Source organism: Rhamphochromis sp. 'chilingali' (assembly GCF_963969265.1).
Source record: "Rhamphochromis sp. 'chilingali' genome assembly, chromosome: 16".
Classification (NCBI taxonomy): Eukaryota; Metazoa; Chordata; class Actinopteri; order Cichliformes; family Cichlidae; genus Rhamphochromis; species Rhamphochromis sp. 'chilingali'.
The window spans coordinates 24,123,134-24,147,826 of NC_137943.1; the positions used below are offsets into that span (position 1 = coordinate 24,123,134).

Below are 24,693 nucleotides of genomic sequence, written 5' to 3' on the forward strand. Positions count from 1 at the left end.
CTGTTTGAATGTGACAGCAAAAACAACAGGGTCAGGGTTCAGAGCGATAAGGCCGACTCTCTCTCTGAATATCACGTACTTGGGTTCCTTTTTTCAGTCCGTGCGATCTGTGAGAGGTGCTGGAGATGCAGTACCGGTGAGGAAAATCCAGTTTAAAGTTAGTAAAGTATATTTTTAAAGTATAGACTTAGAGGAAAAAGTCAGAGCTGTGATGTTAAACCTTGTTTAGGCCCACGCCTATCCCAAAGTTAATCGTCAACCACAAGTGCCAGGAAGTCATGTGAGAACGCATCGGTGGTCTGCTTATAGAACATGGGAAAGGAGTCAGCGAGGGAGAGGTTAGCGAAAACCCCACCTGCTTGACTGGAGGGAACAATAAGGTTCACATATGATTCATCTCAGTGCTCTTCCTAGACGCCAGTGTGCTACACTTTTTCACTGCAGGAAAGCTGCTCCCGTATGTGAGGACGTAGTAGGACATCCACCAACTCGGTCCGTTTCCCCTTTCCAGGGCGTCCTCGGGGCATACGAGATGTACGACTCCAGAGAAGGATTTCTTCCTTCCGTTGCTTGCAAAGATAATACTTTGATGGGTGCCTCTCTGAGGTTAATGGACACTCACATTTTTAGCAGTGGTGCTGTGAACTGGCCTCCAGCCAAGTGCAGGAGGCCCGTTTTCAAACATGTAAGCGCTCTTTCACTCTTGTGCACCTTACAGAGGCCTGGAAAGTAAATGCGACATGACAGCTACTCTGCATCACAATGCATTCCAGCAGCTCCTCCAAACAGTCACACGGCCTCGTTTCATCCAAAAACATGAGCACAAATAAACGACAGGGGAAACACTAGATGGGCTCCTGCACTCACACTTACATCTTGGAAGTCACCTGAGTAGCTTTTCCAAAGCGCTCAGTAAAGTTGCTTGTTAAAACATGCCCAATCCTTTCCCTGCCAGAGAGCTGTTAATCCCGACAAGACTGTGTGGCCCTAATTCTCGGAAAGCTGGAACCTGCTATTTGTTGACTTGCTGAGGCGCTACAAGCAGTGGAGGCTGCAAAGTTAAAGCATCTCCTCTCGTTTCTTTTTTAAAACCAAATGTGTTCATGGGATATGTAAAGGAAGCCAAAATCATTGTGCCATGTAACCACAGCAGCACAGTGCTTGTTTCCCACGCTGCACATTTGTTTACTGAAGTATGCGTGTCTGTGATTTACTGAGGACTGATAGAGTCCACACTGTCCTGATAAAGCTGTCGTAACTAAATCAAGCGAAGCTTCCAGTGCTGTTAGAGTGCTCGTCGGGAAACAATGGGCATGGATTATGGTTAAGAGCCTTATTATTATCTCTTTTATCCCAGGTTAAGACCACGTAACACCTGCTGCTCCACTTGGGCACTTTTGCGGACATCATCATATTCCTGCTGACACAAGGAAACACTGGAGAGGAACTCTGCACAGACATGCAAAGATTTCTCTTTAAGTGCAAATGTTTAAGCATAGAGTGGCTGGAAGTTCCCCCAGTTTGTCATCTTTCCAATGCAAGAAAAAAAGTGATGAAAAAACAGCCTTAATGAAACAGCAACATGTCAGCATGTGTGAAGAGTGTGATGACAGGAAGCTGTCACGTGTCAACACTCTCTTAACAATCCCACAGACTTATTATTTTGCAGGACAAAAGTTTTCTGTCACGTACGGTCGTTCATGTCATATCTCCATCAGGAAATGGGCACACTAAGGTCATAAAGGTCTGGACACGGCCAGCACAATACTCTGTTATCGCGGTGTGTTTAAATGATGCCCCCAAAGTGCGGTGAAATCATTACATTGATCCACACTTTCATATTGTTTATTCCAAATTCTGATTCTACCATCCGAATGTCAAAGCGTAAATTGAGACTTATCAGACCAGGAAATGTTTTTCCAATGATTTATTGTCCAACTTTGGTGCGCTCATGGCACTGGGTGTGGTCTTCTGCTGCTGTAGCCCTTTCTTCCTCCAAGATGCACTTCTGTATACTTTGAGTGTAACCAGTGTTTGTGTTTCCTTCCCATCAGACCAAGGGATTTATCCACTAGATAGTAGCTCTTTTTCATACCCTTCAATGTAAACCCGAGAGACAGTTGGATGGGAAAATCCCAGCAGATCAGCCCATCTGATACCAACAACCACATTCAAAGTCGCTTAAAATTACCTGTGTTTCCCTGTTCTGATGGCCTGTTTGAACTTCAGCAGTCTACGTCAACTTGCTATCATTGATTGGCCAACTAAATGTTTGCATCAACAAGCAATTAAACAGGTGTGCCTAATAGAATGTATGTCTAAGTAATGGCTGTGACCAAAAAGGTCAATTTCAGACAGGTTAACGGGAGTGCACATCGTGAGATACGGCAGGCAGCGCTGGCTGTACTTCCATCAACTCTAACCACCTGTTGTTCAAACCTACTGTTTAAATCTAGAGCCAATCAGAAGAAAGCTGGGGTAGTTAGGCTGGCTTTATGGAAGAATTAATGAATCTAATAATTCTCCTTTCGAACAATTTTATCCACAAGCGCTTTTCAAAAGAAAACAGTAATTACAAGTAAGGCTTCAAACAGGAAACATTGCTTTATATTATGCAAATACTCATTAATCACATTAAGATTTGAGCATTGACCCAGTAAAACTTCATCATTCACACAGTAATTCAACAAAATGATGGGCAAGTTATTAGCTGCTAATTGTAAGACATTAAATTCCCCTACATTAACATTGATAACAAAAATAAATTATTCTGGCCACTTTATCACATTCTTTTATTTTGGATTAATATCACATTTTGGGTTTTTTTGTTTTTTTTACATATCCCGCTTTGCATTCACTGTTACTCAGGGAGAAGACTCTAAAGTTTCTGCCAGATGTAACTACCGCCTCCATGTGGATTTAATTACAAATCCACCACCCATAAATGAGCTCAGGTCAATGCACGACTATATACACAATGTAGGTGGAGGAGGCATTAGTGGTACCATTAAGCTTCAAAGGGCAGGTTTACTAAACCAACAGCCAGCAAACTCAGAGCATTACATTACAAAACAAAGGGGGGGGGGGGGGGGGGGGGGGGGGGGGGGGGGCAGTAATATAACAGCAAATAAAGCCCAACAGGAATGCTACCAGTTTATAGTGAGATTCACTGGGATTTAGCAGCCGTTAACTATTGGATCATCGCCTTAAACGAAACGACCGAGTGATTATCGCTGCTCAGACTCTCACTCACTGCCACATTAACACGATTTCACCTGTGTTACCCACCCAGAAAACAGAGGCAACCTGAAACGTTTCATTGTACAATAAACCTTTAATAAATAGTTTATCATTAGTTTCCCATATTTACATTAATAACCACCATTTTACTTACTTAGGTTGCCATACTCATTTCTTGGCTAATTTTAGGCACACAAAGAGGGGGGGTTCAGGCCACAAACCACATTGTACTAAAAACAGGAGTGGCTAGCAGGTAATTCTGGAGAAATATATAGTAATTATAATAATTGCACCATACAACCAAATTGACCAAGAGGTGGCCATCTCCTTGAGGAATAAATATATACATTTTTCTCTAGGTACAGGTGATCTTTGTACATTTACAGTCGTCTGCTTGGAGGCTGTAGGTGTGCACGTGGGTGGTGGTGGGGGGCTGGTGCAGAATCTTACCAATTTATGCAGGATCTGATTTTCTGTTTTTCCAATTACATGATTTAAAAAAAAACAAACAAAAAACATCCCCTCTTAAATGACAAAAACCCCTTGAGGGTATTGAGGGTATGTGTGGTCAACATGTTCAGTTTCATTCGAAACATTCAGAGAAATCTGGGAAAAAATATGAGCTTAACAAACCATGGTGAAATGCTTGTTATTAAATGAAGACAGAGGCTGGGAAAAAAAATCCAAAACAAACATAACAAAGGGGACACATGGACATTTGATAATTTCCCATCCAATTTTGACAATTAATCCTAAAAAATGACTGAATTTTTAAAAAGCTATTAAAAAAAAAAAAAAAAAAAAAAAAAAAAAAAAGCATTAAAACTTAAATCTTCAGTCAAAGAAATGAAGACGAGAAAATAAAAAGAACAACAATAACACTCAAATCACACAAGTGTACATTCACACACACACAGTACAAAAGAAAAAAGCAAATCAAGAAGATATGGCACTAAATACGTGTTCATACAGATGTTAAACAGCATGAAACCAGTTGTTAGCTACGAGAGGCATTCACAAATCAAAGTTACAATGTGGAAAGGTGGCGATGTATTATGTGAACGAAGGGAACGCAGTATTGCTGATCCAAATGACCGAAAAAAGAAAAAAAAAACAAAAAAAAAAAAACACACAAGCACCTCACAGGCATGCCAGGTACAGACAGCGCCACCTGTTGACAGGGGAAAATAAAAAATAAAAAAACAAAACCAAAAACATGGCAGCAGCGGTTCAGACCTGCAGACCAACCCAGAGACATCTGCAGGCATTGACGATAATAAAAATTCAGGGCTTACACTTTTAAGTGGATTTTTTTCTTCTTTTCTCTTTTTTCAAACTAATGAAATCTGGGATGACTGCAGATTTCTCAATACTCTCCACATCGACACAACCTCCAGATTTTACTTTGCTTCACTGTTTGAGGATGACATCAACATTTTCAGCCATCTAATCCACTACTGCTATTCGTTTCTGCCTCTTAGGTGGCGCAGGCTGGCATCTGCAGAGCTTCTACATAAGTTGCCAGACACGTCTGTGAGGTGCTTCATGTCAGGCATTTGGAGAAGCGTGGCCTGCCTCTGAGTGTACACATGTCAGGTTAAACGTCAGGGACTATATGACACAGTTATGATTCTTATCCACCACTTTACGCCACACTGATTACCCTTTGTATTTACTACTGCAGCAGCATGGCTGATATTCTGCTGAACCTAATGATATCAATTCAAACAGTCAGTGCCGACACCGACATCCTGATAGCAATGCTCCAGCTCCAAATGGTCCAGAGGCTTTTTAAAAATAAAACCGTGTCTCTGTAAGCCTCAACTTGATGGTGATAAACGTCAGGAATCAAAGTAACAGGAAGGGCATGAATACAAAGGAATAAAAAGTGTGTAACGGCTCCGATGGGAGCAATAGCACAAGATTACAGAGCCTTCTCAGACCTCGGTCTTCATACAGGTTACGTAATGTCTCCATATATATCTTAAGTGACTTCAAGGCAACATTTGTTTCTTGAATAAAAACTTGAAGCACAACTAGCCTTCAGTTTGAACAGAGAAAAATATACAACCCAAACTGTACTACTAATCTAGAGAATGGCAAGTAAACATTGAAAAACCATTTTGAGCTAATAAAGTGGTCTCTTCTAGTCATCTCTCTGTAAGAAATTTGATATTTGAACAAAACCTGGTCCTAACAAAGCTTTTTGTATCTGAACTGGTTGCCAACCCTGACTGCAATTAGGCAGCGCCTCTCCAATACTGGTTTGCAGGCTCCTTTCACAGGTTTAACAGCTGCTGCGCTCCCACAGAAGAACAACTAGAAGAAGAACTATGTTTCCTTCTTGGATGCCTAAACAGAGCTGTAGTCATAAAGACAAGCATCAGAACAGAAGTTAGCTTGTGAAAGGGCGTTCGTTACGCTCTTCTCAGACAAACGAAGGTGCCACTTGGCTAACTAAAGAGGAATAATCAAGAGTCACACAGGTATTTAGTAACGTATCAGAGATATATCCCCACTCGCACTTTAAACCCAAGTCACTTCAGTTCTGTTTCGCGCCAGGAGGGGGGACAAGCTGTTGTGTGCTCCACTGTTACAACTTCAGACAAACCAAAGATTGGAGTCCAGCTCAGTCTCTCTCTCACACACACACACACACACACACACACACACACACTTCCACTGCAGCCCTGATAATGCTCGACACACTTTCTTCACACAGGGTCTTTAGAAAGTCCTCACAATAACCCAGCTATTAGAAAGAAAAGGGCTGCTAAGGAAGGAGCGCCCAACTTTGTGCTGTGGACAGCAAAACAGACAAACATCTCTTTGCGGCACTCGAGTGTGACGTGTGCCTGAGGTGTGTGTGTGTCCTTGTGATAAATTATGTGTATCTGTCCATGTGTGCAGGGCATTTTGAGGTGGAGCGAGGGAGTCTGCCCCCCCTGAGCTGAGGTTATACGCTGCTGTCCTCCAGCAGCGGCTCCTTGCCCTCTGCCCCGCTGCCTTGCGGGCTGTGGGAGTGACTCTGTGCCCCGTTGCTGTGCTTCTTGTAGGAGCCAGGCCTCATACCGGGACCCGTGTGCTCCGGGATGAACAGGGCCACCAGCAGAGACAGCAGCACTGAGCATGCACCAAAGAGGAAGGGAGGACCTGGGATGATGGCACTCTAAGAAGGAGAAGACAACACTTTGGTCATTATGGAGCACATGAATAAGGAAATTCTGTATACACATCCTTGCAGATGGCTTTAATGTTATCTCTGATTCAAGCTCACCTCATCAGTGGGGTTGGCCATGTTCGGTTTGGCACCTTTCTCAGAGCCGTCCGTGTCGGTCAGCTCCACGTGGAATAAGTAGAAGATGAAGCCGTAAAGAGCAGGACCCAAACCGTTACAGAGGCCTCGAATTCCAGTGATCATGCCCTGAACAACACCTGAACAAGACGCATATGGAAAAACCTTCAGTAGATCCCCCCACAAAAAAATTGGAACGCGAAACACACAACATTCAATCAATAACATTTAAATGGACACAAGTTTCTGGTTCTGAACGGGTTAGCTAATGCATTAAAACCACTGACAGATGAAGGGAATTATGTTGATCATTTATTACAATGATATGTTCTCTCCTGGCCCTTGAAAAATATCAACCACCGACCTATATACTGTAGACGAGCCACTATGTGGAGCATAGCTACCCCTCTAATAACACAAGTACACAGCTGCTCCCTTATTCACAAGGGGTTGCCACAGAGGGCTGCAAGTTTGATTTGGCCGACTTTCCACACCGGATGCCCTTCCTGATACAACTCCAACAGGATTTGGATTTGTATCTCCTCCTGGGATTGTACTGGAGGATCAATAAATATGATGATAGTGATGGTGATAAACTGGGCCTCCAGCTGCATCTGAGCAGTTTACAGTGTCCAGGACCTCAGGTGAGGAAGAAGATCAGGGTCATGATTGTTTTTTTGTTCCCCCCCCCCCCCCCCCCACAACAGTCACAGGGTGAGCTCTACTGTATCGCCATGTGGCAGAACATCCTGTGGAAACAACCCGGACTCTGGTGGGCTGAGGCAGCAGTTTCAGGCCATAATAATACGTTGCTTTGCTCAACACTTGCCTTGATCCCCACACCTTCTCAAAAATGAGAAGCGAGTTGAAAGGTCACCACTTTTGACAGTACACACATTAACTTAAGTGCAAGTGGTCAGAACAGGATTCCCACAGAGATCTAAAACTGGTCTTTTCCTGTAACCTTCGATCATATGTGCTCATATTCACATCTACGACCAATAAAGAATCACCAATTAACCTAAAATAGATGTGTTTGTACTGTGGGAGGACGCTGAGTGCCCACAGAGAACCCACACAGACACGGGGAGAACATGCAGACTTCAGGAAAGACCACAGTTGGCCGACATTTGGCAACAGGCATGTTTTTGTGCATCTTTGACCTCTGTTCCGATGACACTCTCACCTTGCTGGTCAGGGTCCGCATTACGGGACACAATGGCGCTGATGGCGGGGAACGTAATGCTGGACATGGCAGCAACGGCTCCAGCTGCCCACATCATCCTACAGTCACCAAACACAACACAAAGATTTTACTTGCCTAATACTTTAAGGAATAAATTGTGAAATATGCACTTTTCTGATGACAAAGCTAGTTTTAGATGAAGCTGCACTTCCTGTTTTATTTGAAAATCTAAACTTCAACAGTGTGTCAACGTGCATTTCATCAGAATGTGATTTCTATTCTGATTTTAAAGGCAGATTTTTTTACCCTTCTGTGAGCAACATGAGGATTCTCCCCTTAATATATGACACAGCCAGTCTAACCTTTATTTAACCCGATTTAAAGAGTATTGACCAAAGCTCAGAGGAGCAGCAGAGAGACATGCTGAATGTTTTCTTTCAGAATCAATAGATATTATAGTCGCCCGTCTTCTCCTTCAGGCCAAAACAACATGAGAAACTGAAGCTGCTATGACCACACTTGAAGAGAAATGAAACAGAGCGTGATCAATGTGTCGGGGTGGTCGTTTATCGAGTTCTTCATATCAGCAGGTTTAAAGCAAGAAAAGCTTGAAATATTATTTTTCATTCATCTGACTTAAAATAAATCGATTAATTGTTTGACTGAGAGTCAAGTGCAAGTTTGATAGGGTTAAATATCTACACTTTTGTTTTAACGTCTCACAATCAATCATTTATGTGTTCAAAGAGTCACATAAAAAAATATTACATCTTATGTTTAAGTTACAATAGTAGCATTAGGTAAGCCTCTGCTTCCCTCTAGTGGTCTCTCAGGGTAGTGAAATAGGAGTGCCAATAGATAACTAGCTGTAGTACAAAGTTGTTGTTTTTTCTAATTTATCTGCAAAAATAAGAAAAGCTTTTAGTGTTAATGGAGAAACAGTCCTGATATGCAGATGCTGGTTTTAACGATAGTAAATGTAATTGTGCTGATTGATGAGTAAATTAAGTGTTTCTGATGATTTCTTATTATTTTAAAGTTAAATAAAGACAAATAAATGTTTTAAGTTTTCTCAGACATTTAATACTTACTTGTTTTTTTATTTTATTTATAATCCTGAAGGATTAGAACCACTGTCACAAAAAGGGCAGGAAATGATTTGTCAAGATAAACTTCCTTCCCCAATTCTTTGAAATCATAGGCACAACAGTTATTGTATTTCATTTTGTGTTGAAGGGGTACGCCAGGTATTTGCATGTTTTCAGATTGTGGCTGTTTTATAGTCCAACTGTCTGTGTTAGGACACCTGCCAAAAAAGACCACGCCCAACTGAGGCAACCGTGTTTACGAGGTATAAAGAAATTCAACCCACATGGATTCATTACAAAGGGGCTATAAGTATGCTTTTAACACTATGAAGTTGGACATTTTAGCACTGGAGTCTACGGGAACCAACTGGCGTTTGTAGCTAGCATTGTAGCTAGCATGGCCACTAGAGGAGCCGCAGTGCTTTTGCACTCAGGCGTTGGCTTCATTTCTTTAACTCTCCTCCGTCGCATTTGTAGCCCTGCTGTTCTGCACACAATCAGCATTACAGCGGCTGGATGGTGTTACAACATTTAACCGCAGTCACCAGAGAAACCATGCTACACTCTCAACCCGGGCTCCATGAACACACACATTACACATGGAGGAAGTGAAAACAAATATGAAATACAACTACACGTTCCAATTTTCAACCAGTAGGATCTTGGTGACCTCAAGTTCTGCTGATGCGAATAAATGAAGAAATGTGAGTGTTTGCATTAGGAAATACTAACCAGGGCTGAGATCCAAAGCCATACCAGGCCAGCTGGAGGATCTGAAAGCCGAGGCCAAGCAGGATTGTGTTCTTATTTCCTATAGAGCGCATCAGGATCCCCAACACAACCGTCTAAGGGAACACAAAACATAAAGACCCAAATTATACCAGGCACTGATCAACAACAATCAAAACCCACATTAAACTTAAACAGCTTCTCATCCAAGTCCTGAAACGCAGCTGAAATAATTATGCATGAATTCAAATGAGAGAAATTTTGTTTTCGTCTTCTTTTACATAACACTCCCCCATGTTTTTCTTGACGGCACGGCTTTAAAAGTAATGTAGGGAGCAAATTGTACAGACAATGTGGGTCCACAGAGTCACCATGTCAACCAACAAACTAAAAAAAAAAAAGTGTCAGAGACCCCAAAAATGATGTTTTAACAACTCTAACCAAATGGCTTTTAATGCCTAACCCATCTATGATTTCAACTTGGGTCTCAGGAGTAAAATCATCATTGCCACAACAAATGCCTCCAACCCCCAAATGAGGTATTTTTTTGTGTGGAAAAGAATAATTTGGTGGACATCGACAGCAAAATGAGACCGCAGACGGATTGTGTTCAGGAACATGAAAATAATGCTGGAAAACTTGTGTTCGGGAACACAAATCAACAAAATAGAGACTATAAGAGATAGTAAGAATAGTAAGACAGCGCTGCATTAAAATAAAAGCATAAATGAGAGAAAAAGAAATCCGATCAAAATAGACCAATCAAAGTGGGGCAACATGATCCAAAAGCCAGTCTATAAAGTTTACAAAGACAGCATTTTGACTGAGAAAATAAATCAGCCAGTAAAAAAAAAAAAAAAACAACCAAAAAACAAAACACCGTCATGCTTAATGGAAGTAAAGTAGAATGATTGATATCAGATGTAAATGTAAATAAACAGCAGTACCTGAGCTAATATTGAGAGGATTCCCAAAACAGCGATGAAGGCAGCCACTGTCTCTGAGGAGAAGCCTATGACCTGAGGGTGAGAGAGAGCGTTGAGCTATCGCAGGTTAGGACATGAACAATAGAGCACAGATCTTACCATAAAACCTTCAATTGTGTGCACATTGGAAGAACAGGGTTTGGTTGGAGTCTTCAGTAACACTACTTTTTCCTCAGAGAAAATGCGTTCTTTACATTCCTGGTGTATTTATGCTAAGTACACCAGGAGTGCTCCCTTTTATTTCCATCAATGCAGACAGCAGACAAGGGGTGTGTTAGCCCTGGTGCCCCAAAACGACAGCGTCGCTTCTTCCCCCCACAAAATGAGCCTGCGTGTGAAGGACCTGCCTAACTGGTTCACCTGACACCGTTTACACAAACTAAACAAACCCCCACTCGAAACTTTCAGTTAAACAGAAACAATCCCACAGCTGCTCCCGTATGCTCCTGCAGCATAATGAATGAAGCCGTCCACTTATTTCTGCTAGGGTGTAAAGCAATGATTTTCCTGTGATAGCATTTTGTGGAGAAACCTAATGAATCTGCTCTAGTTTTAAAGAAACGTGCGGCTCAGCAAACCTGTTCGGCCAGTCTTGGAGCAGTGGAAGTGAAAGTGTGTGGTCAGCAGGTTTCTCATGTCCTTGAGCTTTTCAGCCTTTAATTACCCAAAATGTAAAATAATAAATTTTATTGTCCTCAATAAAAAACAAACAAACAAAACACCCCCCCCCCCCAGTATACTATATTTTACACTTTTATAGCATCTCCTTTATGCTCCAGTAATGCCATTTTTATTTAGCAGCTCAGTCCCACCAAGTGGTTGTGATGTGTCTAAATTTTGCTTTGGTGTATATTTCAGGCATTTGTGGTCTTTCTGGAAATGTGTGAGGAAGAAAGTTTGGCGTTCACCTGTCTGAGATAGAGGAAGAAGCTGGAGTACTGGCCAGCCTCAGGGAGGTAGGAGAGGAACACTGTGATACAGATGAGGAGCACCGTAGAGTCCTGGCCCACTTTACGCAGAGACTGACCAAGAGAGCAACAAGAAGAGTTAACATGAGCAAGAATTCAAAACAGGAGTGGTTTCTGACATGCTCGCTTAATCAAATATACTTATTTATTAAGCCATAAGCTGCAAAGGCTGTGAGGGCGATAAGGGTGAAGTGTTCAAATTAAAGCTTTACTTTCACATGTGCTACATATATACGCTAACATAACTTTATCTTAATCTGCAAACCATCAGCAACAATGATAACGACTCTGTAATAAAAGGACTTTTTGAAGACGCTGTGTGAAAATGAGAGAAGTCCATAATCTGCACATTTAAACAGATTGTTCTGTTAAACAGAGGAAATGTATTCCTTCTGTTCTTAATGGACATTGAAATATTTCATCTGAACATGTTTTCACTGGAAAACTCAAGAGATGGGAGGAAAAACTCCACAGCGCAGTGCCTTAGAGCAAAAACAAAGTTTGCATTCAGTTTGACACTTTGCAAGTTTTTGCTGGTGGGAATGAGGTTCTAGGAATAATTGGACAGATTTGCATTAAAATGCTAACAGACATTGGCGGTCCTAGCCTGTTTGGCGCCCTGGGCGAACACTCCCTCTGGCGCGGTTATTGGACTGTACTGACTAAAGTCAGAGTGTCTTTTTAGCATTATGAAAAAGCTCAAAATTGGACATCCACATTGTATTTTCACAAATACATATTGAACTGAGAAAAGTAAAACTGGGAGACATCACCTAGATGTTCAAGAAAATATCACAAGCTAATCGAGATTCAGATAATCCTCTTGGATCCAGGGATGCAGCTCATGCATGTTGTCAATGCTGGAATTATCAGCCTTGGTATGAAACCTCAGACTGCTCTTGTTTACTACAAATTCCTCCCAGTGTTATGTGTTCACAGCAGCTCAGCAAAGTACTTACAGAGTAAATTTGCTACTGAAAAGATTAAGTTTGGAAGAGACACGATTCCAATAATCCAGACTTCGAAAGTCTCAAGGAATACATATCGCCACACAACAGTGGATTTAAGCTTTCATAACTACACTGTGAAGTTATGCTTTAAATAGTTTAACAACTTTAGGTAAATCATTTGTTTTCTTGTCAGCAGCACCAAGATCTGAGAAGTGCGCAACCAGCAGCTAAATGATTAAATGCATAATTTGGATTTTTAAAGATTATTATTAATGACTCATTTAAAAAAAAACTGTACTTTTTGTGTTGTGCTTTGAACGTAAAGGGTAGTTACTTTTCTCATTATTTCTCACTTATTTCAATTAATTTATCACTGGTTGTGAATCACAGTGTTAAGTGTTCTTTCAGTTTAAGGCTCTTAGCTAAAATTAGAAACATTCAATTATGCGTGAAGTAAGTGTTCACACAATGTTTTGTGTTTTTCTTTAAGCCAGAGACTAACAGATAATAAATCACACTGCTGTTGTGTTGGCCCAGCCTGTACACTGAAATTTATCAGTAAAGATTACTGTGTTACTCACAGCGAAGGGGTCTGCCTGTTCCCAGGAGATGGGCGCTCCCCATGATGCTGGCCTCATCTTCTCCGGCAGCGACTCTGGTACAGCCATCAGGATGAAGCAGATGTCGAGCAGAGCGATGACTGTGGCCAGGATCACAACTAAGGTGTCACTGTAAGCCTCAGACAGGTAGGCTCCAATGGCTGGGCTGGTAACCAGGCTTGCTGCAAAGGTAGCTGATACCTGAAGGAAAGAGGGAAAGAGGGATGAAATAATTGACAGATTCTTAACTGACACCTTTGAAAAGCTTTTGAAATGTGCCTCCTTACCAAACCATAAGCAGTGCTCCTCTCATGCTCTTGTGTGATGTCTGCCACATAGGCAAAGATCACAGAGAAGGTGACGGCAAAGACACCGGACATCGAGATGACTGCAAAGTACCACCTGAATAAAAGACAAAAGCTTCACCTGTGAGCATACACAACGGCTAAAACTACAGATTGTTTTGGTTAATGTTGATCAGTGACATGCTGGCGTTTCAAAGCTTCAGCACTCACCATGGACTGATCTTCATCAGCGGAATGGGCGCGCAAGTGAAGAAGACTGTTAGCAGCAGGAAGGACTTGCGTCCCCATACGTCTGACAACGCTCCAATTAGTGGAGCACTCAGAAATGATAACAGGCCCTGAAAAGATAGAGGGGAACAGAGGAATAAGATACTGCTGGATGTGTCAGTAATGTTACTAATGGGTAACCTTCACTTTCAAGAACATGCACACACTGTAAACAAGAACTCAGAGTTTCAAAACTGTAAAATAAGTCTCGATGACTGAAAAAACTTTTTCCATATTTGGCAGCAAATATTCAAAATATGCTGTACTGGATGAGAAATTTTACTACAGAGACTCCAGCTTGGCTCCAAATTGAGTCATCCAATTGTGTCAAAACGTGCCTATCAGCTTTGTTGAGTTGAAGCAGTGAAGCAGCTCCTGAAGCACTTTAATGTTCCCCAGCAACATTTTTTCCGCTATTTACAAATTCGCCACTTTGTAAAGAGTCTATTTTTCTTCATTTCCGGAATTACTTGAAGACTTCTTTGGATTATTATTAAGATAAACAGTGATAAGAGAGGGGCGATTAAAGAAATCGATGCTATATTGTTAGGTCTTCAATCTCCTTCTTTCTCCATCCTTAAAGTACAGTGGGAGAAAGACCTTGGGATGAATATAACAGATGAACTCTGGCAATCTTTTCTCCATGCGGTACACTCTTCTTTGATATGTGCCAGGCATGGGCTCCTCCAATTCAAGGTCCTACACTGATTACATACCTCCAAGGAAAAGTTAGCCAAGTTCTATCCAGGAGCTGACCCCCTGTGTAACAGATGTAAAGCAGAAACAGGTTCACTCCTTCATACCTTTTGGACATGCCCCAATCTTCATAACTATTGGGTGTCTATATTTAACACCTTTTCAGAGATATATAACGTTAAATATGATCCTTCTGTTCTAACGGCTATCTTTGGGGTGATACCTCAAAACATCACTCTGCCAAAATACTATTCGAATTCTATTGCCTTTGCTTCACTCATTGCAAGGCGCGTTATACTTTTAAGATGGAAGCAGGAAGCTCCTCCCACACATGAACAGTGGCTTGCAGAGCTCATGAGGTTTTTGCACTTGGAAAAGATGAGATGTACACTGGCAGGTTCAACCACCAAATTTCTTAAGGCATGGCAGCCATTTCTAATGTACATGGAAACATTTAAAATGACCACCTTATCATGACCGGATACCATATCTCTATATCACTATCATATTTAACTGTACACTGAATGTCCCTTATACATTTTATTTTTGTGTTTGTTGTTGTTTGTTTTTAGTTTTGTAAGGATTTCTTTGGTTTGTTTTCCTTCTCTTTCTGTTATCTCTTGGGGTATTGTAAATACTGAACAGCAAAGTACTGTATGTTCAAAGTTTTGCTATTAACATGCTGCTGTGACTGAAAATAAAATTATATAAAACTTTTTCCAGCTGTCTGTGAGTCATCCTCAGTCCCTACTTACTCCTAATGGAAACTTTAAACCAGAGCAAACAAAATAATAACAGAGCGCTTATAGCTAGCTGGCTGGCATGCTAAATCTAGAATAAATAAAGACTTACAGGCCAACACACGCTGAGAACCGAGACCATCTTTAAAATGCTGTGACCTGTCATAGAGGAACCTTGCTTAGGATTGAATTTAACAAGCTTTGCAGTTTTGCAAGGAAAAATTATTGGGCCACAATTCTTAAATCCTAGTAACCAAAAACTTGAAATGATTACAAGCATGCCCATACGGAAAAGAAATAGTAAAAACTTATATGTGATTACTCATGAAAGTGGCCACTTTCATGAGTAAATCATATAAGGCTTACATGATTTACTCATGAAAGTGGCCACTTTCGCATTACTTTCATACATTGTTTTAGTAAGTATCCAAAACATACAAGTTTCATTATATAATTTTTCAAGGGATCTTATATCTGTTTTCACTCTTGTATGCTTTTCATACAAGTTTCACACAAGACAGATACAAACTTTATAAGATTTATATATATCTTTTCCATATGGGTGTCCTTAACCAATCTGTAGATTATCTTACGCTACATCACCTTTGAAGGAGCTTCATTTATTCTTAGTCCAGCTTGGGAACCTGCTACAGTTACTGGACAGCTTGCAGTCATATTTCAACATGGAAATACACTGATGGCAAACATGATGATGGACACTGATTGGGTTTTTATGGGAACTGGCCACTTGGTGCAGTAACAATAACGAAAGATTTTAATGGGGTCATTTAAAAACCCTGTTTGTTTTTCCTCTTTTGGTACTTTTAAATTGGCTTTGGTTTTTATTTCCATTCATATATCACTTTGTTTCGCACGGCTGCTGCAGAAGCCTTGAGATATATTGACAGTGATGAAATTAAAGTGAGATTATAGCCTGCTTTAAAAAAAGAAAAAAAAGAACCCTAATTGATTACACTCAATTTAATTTTGTGAGATATAATGTGAAGGACAGATAACCCTTGTAATGGTTGTAAAATCATTGTGAACTACAAGGTCTTTGTAAAATGGTTACTGCACAAATCTCACTAAACTTGCGTAATGTACACATGAGCAAAAACAAAAATTCTTCACCTTTGGCTAAGCAATGACATATGAAGGGGAAACTTATCAGCAAACACACACAAAAACCAAAGCACGCTTAAAGATTGAGGATACTCTTTATCTGATTAGTGGCATTAACTGTGCGATTGTTATCATTCCTCAAGTGCCTTCTATATTTGCAGATTTAGAAATCCAATAAATCCACTAGTACTTTTTCTTTCAATAACAAGAAACATAACCAGATATCTATAACATTTGTTATATGTAGTTATTTATGAGTCCTATGCAACTTCAACACTGATAAGATGGTTAAAGGGTGTTTCTCCCATTTCCTTATTTATTTATTTCAAAACAAAAAACTCTGGTGCAATAATTCTGATGTAACACAGTCATAGACGTCTGAGCATTTTCCAACAGCTTTGAACATCACACAACCAATCAGAAGGAAGGACAAGAACCAGCTGTCTTATAGTGAGACACATGAATCGGACCAGTTATTGTATTGTCTTGTTGTGCTGTCTCTTACCTTCACACCATGAATGAGCCCATTCATCAGGAATGTGTGCTGGGGGAATGTCTGGTGTAATACCTGCAGAGCAAACACACATAAAAGTAAATTAAACCACTTTATTAACACTGAATTAAGCCTGCAGAATTATGGCAAGAAACATGATCACAATTATTTAGGGGGAACACTGCAAATTTTATTATTTAATAAGATTACTCATTAACACACAGATGGATATTTAAAAACAAAACCCCAACAACCAACCAAGGCACAGATTTAAAACAAACAAAAAAACAAAACGTATTTTTCCATGATACCACAAACCGTTGTCTCCCTGCTACACTGGTTACAGCAGATGTAGTTTTACAAATTGCTGTCACATATAATTCTGTAACATTTTTTCTGCTTGCCATTTCATTCAATAAAAAGTTTTGATGCAGATCTTCAAGAAGGGCCATTTGAAATATTTTATTTATTTTTACTATGAATGCTGTAAATGTCCATTTAGAAAAGGGATCATTTTGAAAGGTCCTAATTTCATGTTTTGTTATTGTGCTGGAAAAAATCCTCCACAAAAGGTCAAGAGCTGCTGATAGGGGGAGGAAAACCAAACAAAAACCCAGCCACCGCAAGAACGTCTGCACGACGTCCTTTCCTGTCAACAGTGCAATCTTGTTTGAAAGGTTAACCCGGGCAGAATGAAAGAACCATGTGGGCAGTCGCCCTTGGAAAATGCTTGGATAAGGGCACACTTGGTTGATTGGATGAACAATGTAGCTGCTTTGCATGTTTAAAACAAACAGAAAAAAGATCCCAGAGACTTCACTGTCACTGAAAAAGGTTAAAACTTGCACAAAAAAGGAGGGGAAAAAAAAAGACTAAAGAATTTAGCACCTGGCTTTTCCCCCTCCTTTTTTATTTTTTAATGGCTTATTACAACATGATTCAATGCTCACGTTGAATCACACAATAGACAAACTTGTCTTCCCATCCACCTGTGAGCACTAAACACAATCGAACTGCAAATGCGCAAAGATCATAAAGGCTCCAGACAACATGCTCCCGGTGGTCCCTAGTAAATCTGAGTTTTCCTTTCCACAACAACTGACCCGAACATGTTGGAGTGCCCACATTTTATTCGGGAAGGAAACACGATGAAGTTGCTTTTGTTCTGCTTATGTTGGGAAGATAAACTCACAGCCTCATTTGTTTGAGCAGTCAAATGACCTGCAAAGTTTACTAAACTAATAAAGCTTCCAGGGTTGCTCAGCGCTATGCTGACTACAGTTTTGTGTTTTTCTTTAGTTTTTGTTTCAAATTTATTTCAAATGTGTGTTTTAAGTTTCACTTTTAGTAACCACGATGGGTTAGACTCCTTCAGTTTAGTTTTTATTGGTTAGAAATGTTTAGTTTCACTTTTAGTAACCACGATGGGTTAGACTCCTTCAGTTTAGTTTTTATTGGTCTGAAATGTTTAGTTTCACATCAGTTTTTGTTGGTTTCACAATCACTGTTTGTTATAATAACAGTATACTACAAACCAAATGGCCGAATGTCATAAAACACTGCCATCTCAATAAATTCAAAGGCATCTCAGGTTGAAGGTGCTGATATATTAAAAAGAATTTGTCAGTTGAATCTAAACTAAACTTTTAATTTATTTTGGTTAACCTAAACACAATATTTTCTTAGTTTTTACATTTTTTAAAGTCTAGTGTTCATTTATATTCCAGCTAACTAAAATGACATCAACTACTTGTTTGGTTTAATTTTAGTTAACTATAAATAACCTTTGTCCTCGGTGTTATCATCTCCAGAGTGGAGTGGTTAGAGACTGATCAACAAAATGATTATTTCTGTTTTATAGCATATTTGTTTCACTCTGCTCTGTTAAGAGTAAATGTTTACCAATTTGATAAAAATCAAGAATCTGCAAATAAAGCTGAAAAAAAGTGGGAACTGTCAGTCTCTGTCTCACTCTTGAGATTAAGAAATTCTTTTGTAGGGACTTAAAGGGCTTAACAAAATTAGTAGACTCCACCCAGTGTAATGGTCGAATATAATAATTCTTGTTATCCATGAATTTTTTAAACAACAACAACAAAAAGAGAAATGGCAAATTACAGTCATTGACTTGCATTCCTGAAATCTGTTTGATTCATTTCTAAATTCTCAGAGAAATCTGGTTTTCTAGCTCAAATCTGAGTGTAAAGACACGACTTCAGTTCAGTTAATTTAGTCATTTTCAGTTTTAAACAAGTTTCTGACTTATTTCTCTCTGGCATTTAATTTACGACAGGTGATCTAACAAATTTGTTAAGGACTGTACCTAGCGTGTCTTTTGATGGCAGGAAAAATCCACTATTTTTTTTCTGCAAGTCCAAGAGTAACCCTGTTAAATAAACATGATCTCAGTATTAACCAAATTAAATGCAATTCTGATTTTTGCCATAGTCAAGCAGCTCATTATTAGTGGGTGCAGAACGGAAACAGGCGTTCAGATAGATGAAGTTCACAGGTTTAAAGTCCACGGCAGATATGGTTCATTGACACTGGCGCAGGAACAAGCAGTTTAGGACACGATGAGCACAACTGGGACAACAACAGGATCTGATTATTGTTTGGGGGTACTGAGGGAAAGCTGATGGCAAAGCTAAGAATCCCCTGTTTTCCTCTGGGAGTCAGTTACCCAACACACACACTCTGAATGCTCTGTGAAGACTGTTGCTGCTGGATACTAATGAAGCAGTGCACTCACTGGGAGCAGTGAAGCAGTGGCTCTCATCTTCAGGCGTCCTCTGATTAGTCTAAAATGCAAATCCTGCCTCTGTCCAGGGATTGTGAAGGCAACAGCCCTCCCAATCCACCCCACCCATCCAACCAGTAATTAATGCTAAACAGTTACACATACAACAAGCTCCTCAAACAGGAGACTGCTGTGAAGCACGTGTTGCGTAAGCCTGTCTGCTTTACATCATGTGGCTCACAGATGTTTACTCATTATTTGTTGAGACACCAGTTTCTCCTCACAGACATTTACACGAGAAGGAAAAGGAATGTGCACAAAAAAAAAACCCAAGGAGAAACTAGAAAGGAAAGAATTCAGTAAATGCCGAGTTTGGCTGAAATGTGAAAAGGCAGGGTGAGAAGAATGAAAACTATTAACATACAATCCCCCGTTGGCGTGGTGTTGTTGCAGTCCTTTGTTTCACCAGGAGTCTACAGGCTTGATGAACACACAATCCCTGCTGGTATAAACTAAAGTACTTCATTGGTCTCAGTCATCTTAGCCCTTTATTTATTTTAAAAAAATATGAAATTGTGCAAAATACTTCTTGATTGAGACATTTTAGAGAGAAGTTCCTCTAAATGACGCTGTTCAAACTGTGAGTCAAATACTTGGAACCACCCCACCCCACCCCACGCTGCTGTGTGGTGCAGCGAGGTGATTGTATGGTGTGGTTTTCCGGGCTGACGGCACCAACCAGCGACCCCCTGATAAGCCTTTTAGACAAAGAACTAGTGCTCAGACAATACAACACTTTGGTGGCCTTTTCATATTTTTCAGTTCGTTAGCTGCTGGCAAAACATCTGCCAATGCACATTCACAAAAACCAAAACCACGCCACCCTGGTCTTGCTCAATCGATTGGAGATTCAATTATTCATAGACACCAATGGTCTGAGAAATGCCACTCGCTGGCTGGGGTTTTAAAGGAGGAAAGGTGGGTGTGTTAGACTATAAACAGTTATGTCAGTATACATAACAGAGTGTGTATGTGCATGCGTACACTCTAGGCTTACCGTGAGCATCGGGGCAGTGAGTAGACCCCATGCAAAAAACTCCAGGAAGATGACCACCACGGCATGGTAAACACTGGGCTCCCCAATTCCCTGAGGCTGAATGGAGACAAACACAGACATACAGGTAGAAAGGCGGTTAGATGACAAGCAACAGAGACCGTAACATGCATTTAAGTGCCTGTTTGTGGGAAGACATTAACAAATCAAACCTAGAGCTGGAATCTGCTAAATGATACAGACTCCACATCGCCTGATTCTGTGGAACAACCCACAGATGGGTACAAGAGTGAAATTCACTTCATACCCTGTATTTGAATAAGTGTCCAAATTACGGGATTTTTTCTTTTTGACTTGACAGATACACTGCTAAATAATTGTATTTCATATGCTTTTTCTGCATAAAACGACTACATTTACTCAACCTGACAATGATTAGGAGATTAACATGCACATAAATTATGTGAAAACTATAAATAAAATAGACTAAAGGACACTTACTGAGTAAGAAATGTTTCTTTTGTATTTTAGCCTGCAGATAAGACCTTACAGATAACCTCAGATTGCTTCTACTTAAACTAGCATTTGTTTTCACTAGCAATAGCCAAGTTATGAGCAATATTTTGTTACCAACACACTTCTCTGAACGCACTTTACAACAGGAAGTTGCAGTAAATGATGCAGCGTTCAAATCTAAATTGCACAAGCTGACATGAGCAAAAGAAGCACAGTGGTTACATTAATGCATTACATACTTACAACATTAAGACACATCTATACTGCTTTGCCCTCATTATGAATTGCACTAAGTCCAAGACAATGACCAGAATGTAAATCAAGAGGATTCGTTTTTACCAAGAGATGCGAGGTTTGTCTGGAGCCTACTAAATGGGTTTGGACATTCTCGCAAAGTAAAAATCTCCAGAATCGTTTTCTTTGAAGTGGAGTTTCATTTCCTGAAGCTTAAAATTGATTTTTCATTATCAAACAGACAGAAATAACAAGAAATGAACAATTAAGGCAACTCTTAGCAATATTCAAACCAATCATGTTAACCACCCAAAATTCCATTGTAAACCAGGGGAAAACCCAAGTTTACTCAATCATAATTTACTAAATTCATAAAAATTTAAATTATACAGTTTGATTTAACAGATGACATAGTACAACAGTTAGTATTTTAGCTTACTGGGTCACTCTTAAAATAAAGGCCTAGATCTGTAATGAGTAACACGCAAATAGAAATCCCCTTTGCCTTTTATAAAAACCACATCGTGGGGAGGAAGTCACTATATTCCAGCTCAATTTAATCTTTGCAAAGGTGAAGATGTCGCATGATGCCGTGTACATGGACACTGAGAACAAATTATGGCAGGAAATGACTTTGTGTGATAATTGTAGAAACTATAAAATACGCCAGCCTAAACCGAAAGACTCTTGTGCGGTTTGTAATTTCCCAGCATACCACACTAGCCTGCAGGCCTGACAGGGGCGTAAATCAAATAAGCTCCCACCCTTTTTGCTCCATCACAACTGTATCCCTGGGATGCCTGCTTCTCCGAGAAAATGAAGAACAACATCTAACTGTGTCACTGAATGGATGCAGCAACTTCTCCATTTAAATGACACCCTGCCTCGCATTCAGAGCTTAATGCACTGCCATTGACTAGGGAGTCTAATGCTATCATTCACTCCTGCTCAATGTTCATAAATGAAATCTTAATAGCTGAGTGGTCAGAACCAGTCACAGCCACAGTAAAGACTGATTACAAACATGGAGCCTGAGTGGAAAAGAGCCCCATCAAGTAAGGTGATCATCTGAAGTGGTTCTCCTCATTATGATCACAATTGTTAGTCTTCATATGGATTTTCAGTATGTTTGGCATTACTGTCCCACTGATTACGTAACCGGTACAGATGCCTCACTGAGTTTATAACAGCTCCACCATACTCACACTGCCAGCAGCCTAATTTAGGAGAATCACCACCATCTACAGTCAACAGTCAAAACAAATTTAAATGAATCACCTATATAATCCCTTGTATGGGAGTTGCCCTTTAGTCAAGGCAACTTTATACAAATATCCAAAATAAAAAAATGTCACAACATTACAGCTTTACAGGTGTCAATAAACCAGAGACAGGAGAAAAATATGGCAATAGGACCTGACTCACCAAACTCTGGACAGCTAACGTACACTTATCCTACCTTACATCAGATCGGGATTGGCTCTAAATTCGGAAGCTAATACCAATGTTTTTAGTTGTCCGATGTTGTGTTCTGCTTGTTTTTAACCAACATGACAAACCCCATGTTTAAATATGCTGCCCTCACCTACTTATAAGATTAACCAAGTAACTGCACATTAGCTTTGTACCGCATACAGCACCTTAAAACTACCCAGATGTAACTATTCAGCTAGTAAGGGCAAATAAAAAATAAGCCCAATTAAACACATATGCTTGTAAGCTAACGTTGAGCTAGTCCCAGCTGGTACTTTTAGTGCCACATAATTTAAAGAAACGTGAGTTCCTATTAGCATTAATGTAGAGTGAAAAAGCTAAAAGTAAAGGTAACTGAATGTCTGCTTTATCAATAAAAGAAACAGAGCTAACAACGGTATCAACGACCTACCGTTACCTGAGCTGACGTGTTAACAAGCAGCTAACGCAGGCCGCTAATACTGGAAATGCTAGCCCACAGCTAGCAGTGTTAGCCCTCCCAACACCCAGCCTCCGTTAACGGTCAACGTTGCCCGCTACCACCGACAGCCGCAACAAAAGCTGCATTACCTCGCGTATTTTCACGAAATAAACACACCAGCACAGGAGGCCGAGAGCCCGTTTAACTCAATGGCAGGCTAACTTACGGGAGATAAATAAATATTTAACTCACCCTTCCTCCATCTTTTATTATAATTTTCTTTGCAAGAAGAATGCTGCGGTTCAGCCGCTTCTTCTTCTTCTTCTCCCCCGTCATCATTAACTTATGTCCATTCTTGGGGTCAGAGGGTCATCGTTGCGCCAATCAAAACCAAAAAAACCCACTAATTTCGCCTCCTGGGCTCATCGCACTTCGGGCAAATCGGCTCCAGGAGGCAGCTAGCAGCGAGCTAACTATTTTGTGATCTCTCCTCCCCACCTCACCTCAGCCTGGCTTCCTGTACTAGATGTCAACCCACCCCTTCTGGCGCAATGACGTCCAGCGATTGGCTGTCTAATACAAGGGCGAAGCAGAACAGGGCGTTGGATTGGCTCAGATGATGTCAACGCTATCGATCCTCACACGGTGATTTGTGAGCATCACATCGCGGGTAACAAAGAGGAAATGCTTTATTTGGAGAGTGACTGTGTTTACGAAGAAACGTAAACCGTGTCTGACTACTTCTTCGAACCCAGTGAAGAAAATTCCTTTGGAGGAAATACGTATTCAAACTCAAAATATTTAATGAACATCATACTCTAAAGATGGCTATTTTATTAAACCTAGGATTAAGATTGTGTAGTATGCATACTAAGTTAGCGATTGTGCGTGTGTGTAGTATAGATGTAGGTGAAAGTTTGGTTACATGTAGCCTTAAAATAAAAGTTTGCATGGCATTAAAAAACCAATACAGTGGGAGAGAAAATATGTAAACACCAATTGATAAAAACAAATAAGAAATGTGAAATAGTTATACGAAAATTATGATTTAAAATATCAGCAAAAACGGTCTAGTTATATATAAACATAAAATTTACTATGTAAAGCAAATAGGGGCTGGTGCCTCTTTTTGCTTGTGTAGCAGAAAAAGAAAAAAGAAATTAAAACAAATGAAAGTTTTAGACTTCTGGGTAATGGAAACGCAAAACCACCACAGGATGTGTGCAGATGTAACATTCACAGTGAGCCACAAATAAAGCAAAACAAACCATGTACCTCCAAGTTTGGCCCTCTGAAGAGCGTAATCAATGAAGACGAAATTCAATTAATATCATTATTGAACTCACATTTTTGTGACTGAAATCTCATTTAGAATTAAACAGTAAAAACTTTATGGCTGTTATACAAGAACATTGAAATTTAGAACTGTATCTCTCCAACAGGCATAACATAAGAATCTCACAATTTGAACTTACCAACTCAAGCCTCCCAGTAAATAACTAGAAATGTAAAGTTTTTAAGTAAAGATTTTGAGATAACTTGATATTTTCACATGTGATGTGATTTTTTTTCCCAGTGTCACAAACAGTTT

At 40.1% G+C, this 24,693-nt stretch overlaps 1 protein-coding gene across 1 annotated transcript; it reads right to left on the bottom strand.

Moving 5' to 3' along the window:
* Positions 1-4,006: 4,006 nt before the first annotated feature.
* On the bottom strand, positions 4,007-23,608 carry mfsd14a2 (major facilitator superfamily domain containing 14A2). Its single transcript, XM_080907596.1, has 12 exons — positions 23,355-23,608; positions 20,462-20,557; positions 16,677-16,739; positions 13,557-13,684; positions 13,329-13,443; positions 13,024-13,242; positions 11,433-11,546; positions 10,486-10,557; positions 9,542-9,654; positions 7,722-7,819; positions 6,518-6,675; positions 4,007-6,409 (listed from the first exon to the last, which is right to left on the bottom strand). The coding sequence occupies exons 1-12, from the start codon at positions 23,439-23,441 to the stop codon at positions 6,197-6,199; spliced, it is 1,476 nt and encodes a 491-aa protein (XP_080763722.1). The 5' UTR covers positions 23,442-23,608; the 3' UTR covers positions 4,007-6,196.
* Positions 23,609-24,693: the final 1,085 nt, after the last annotated feature.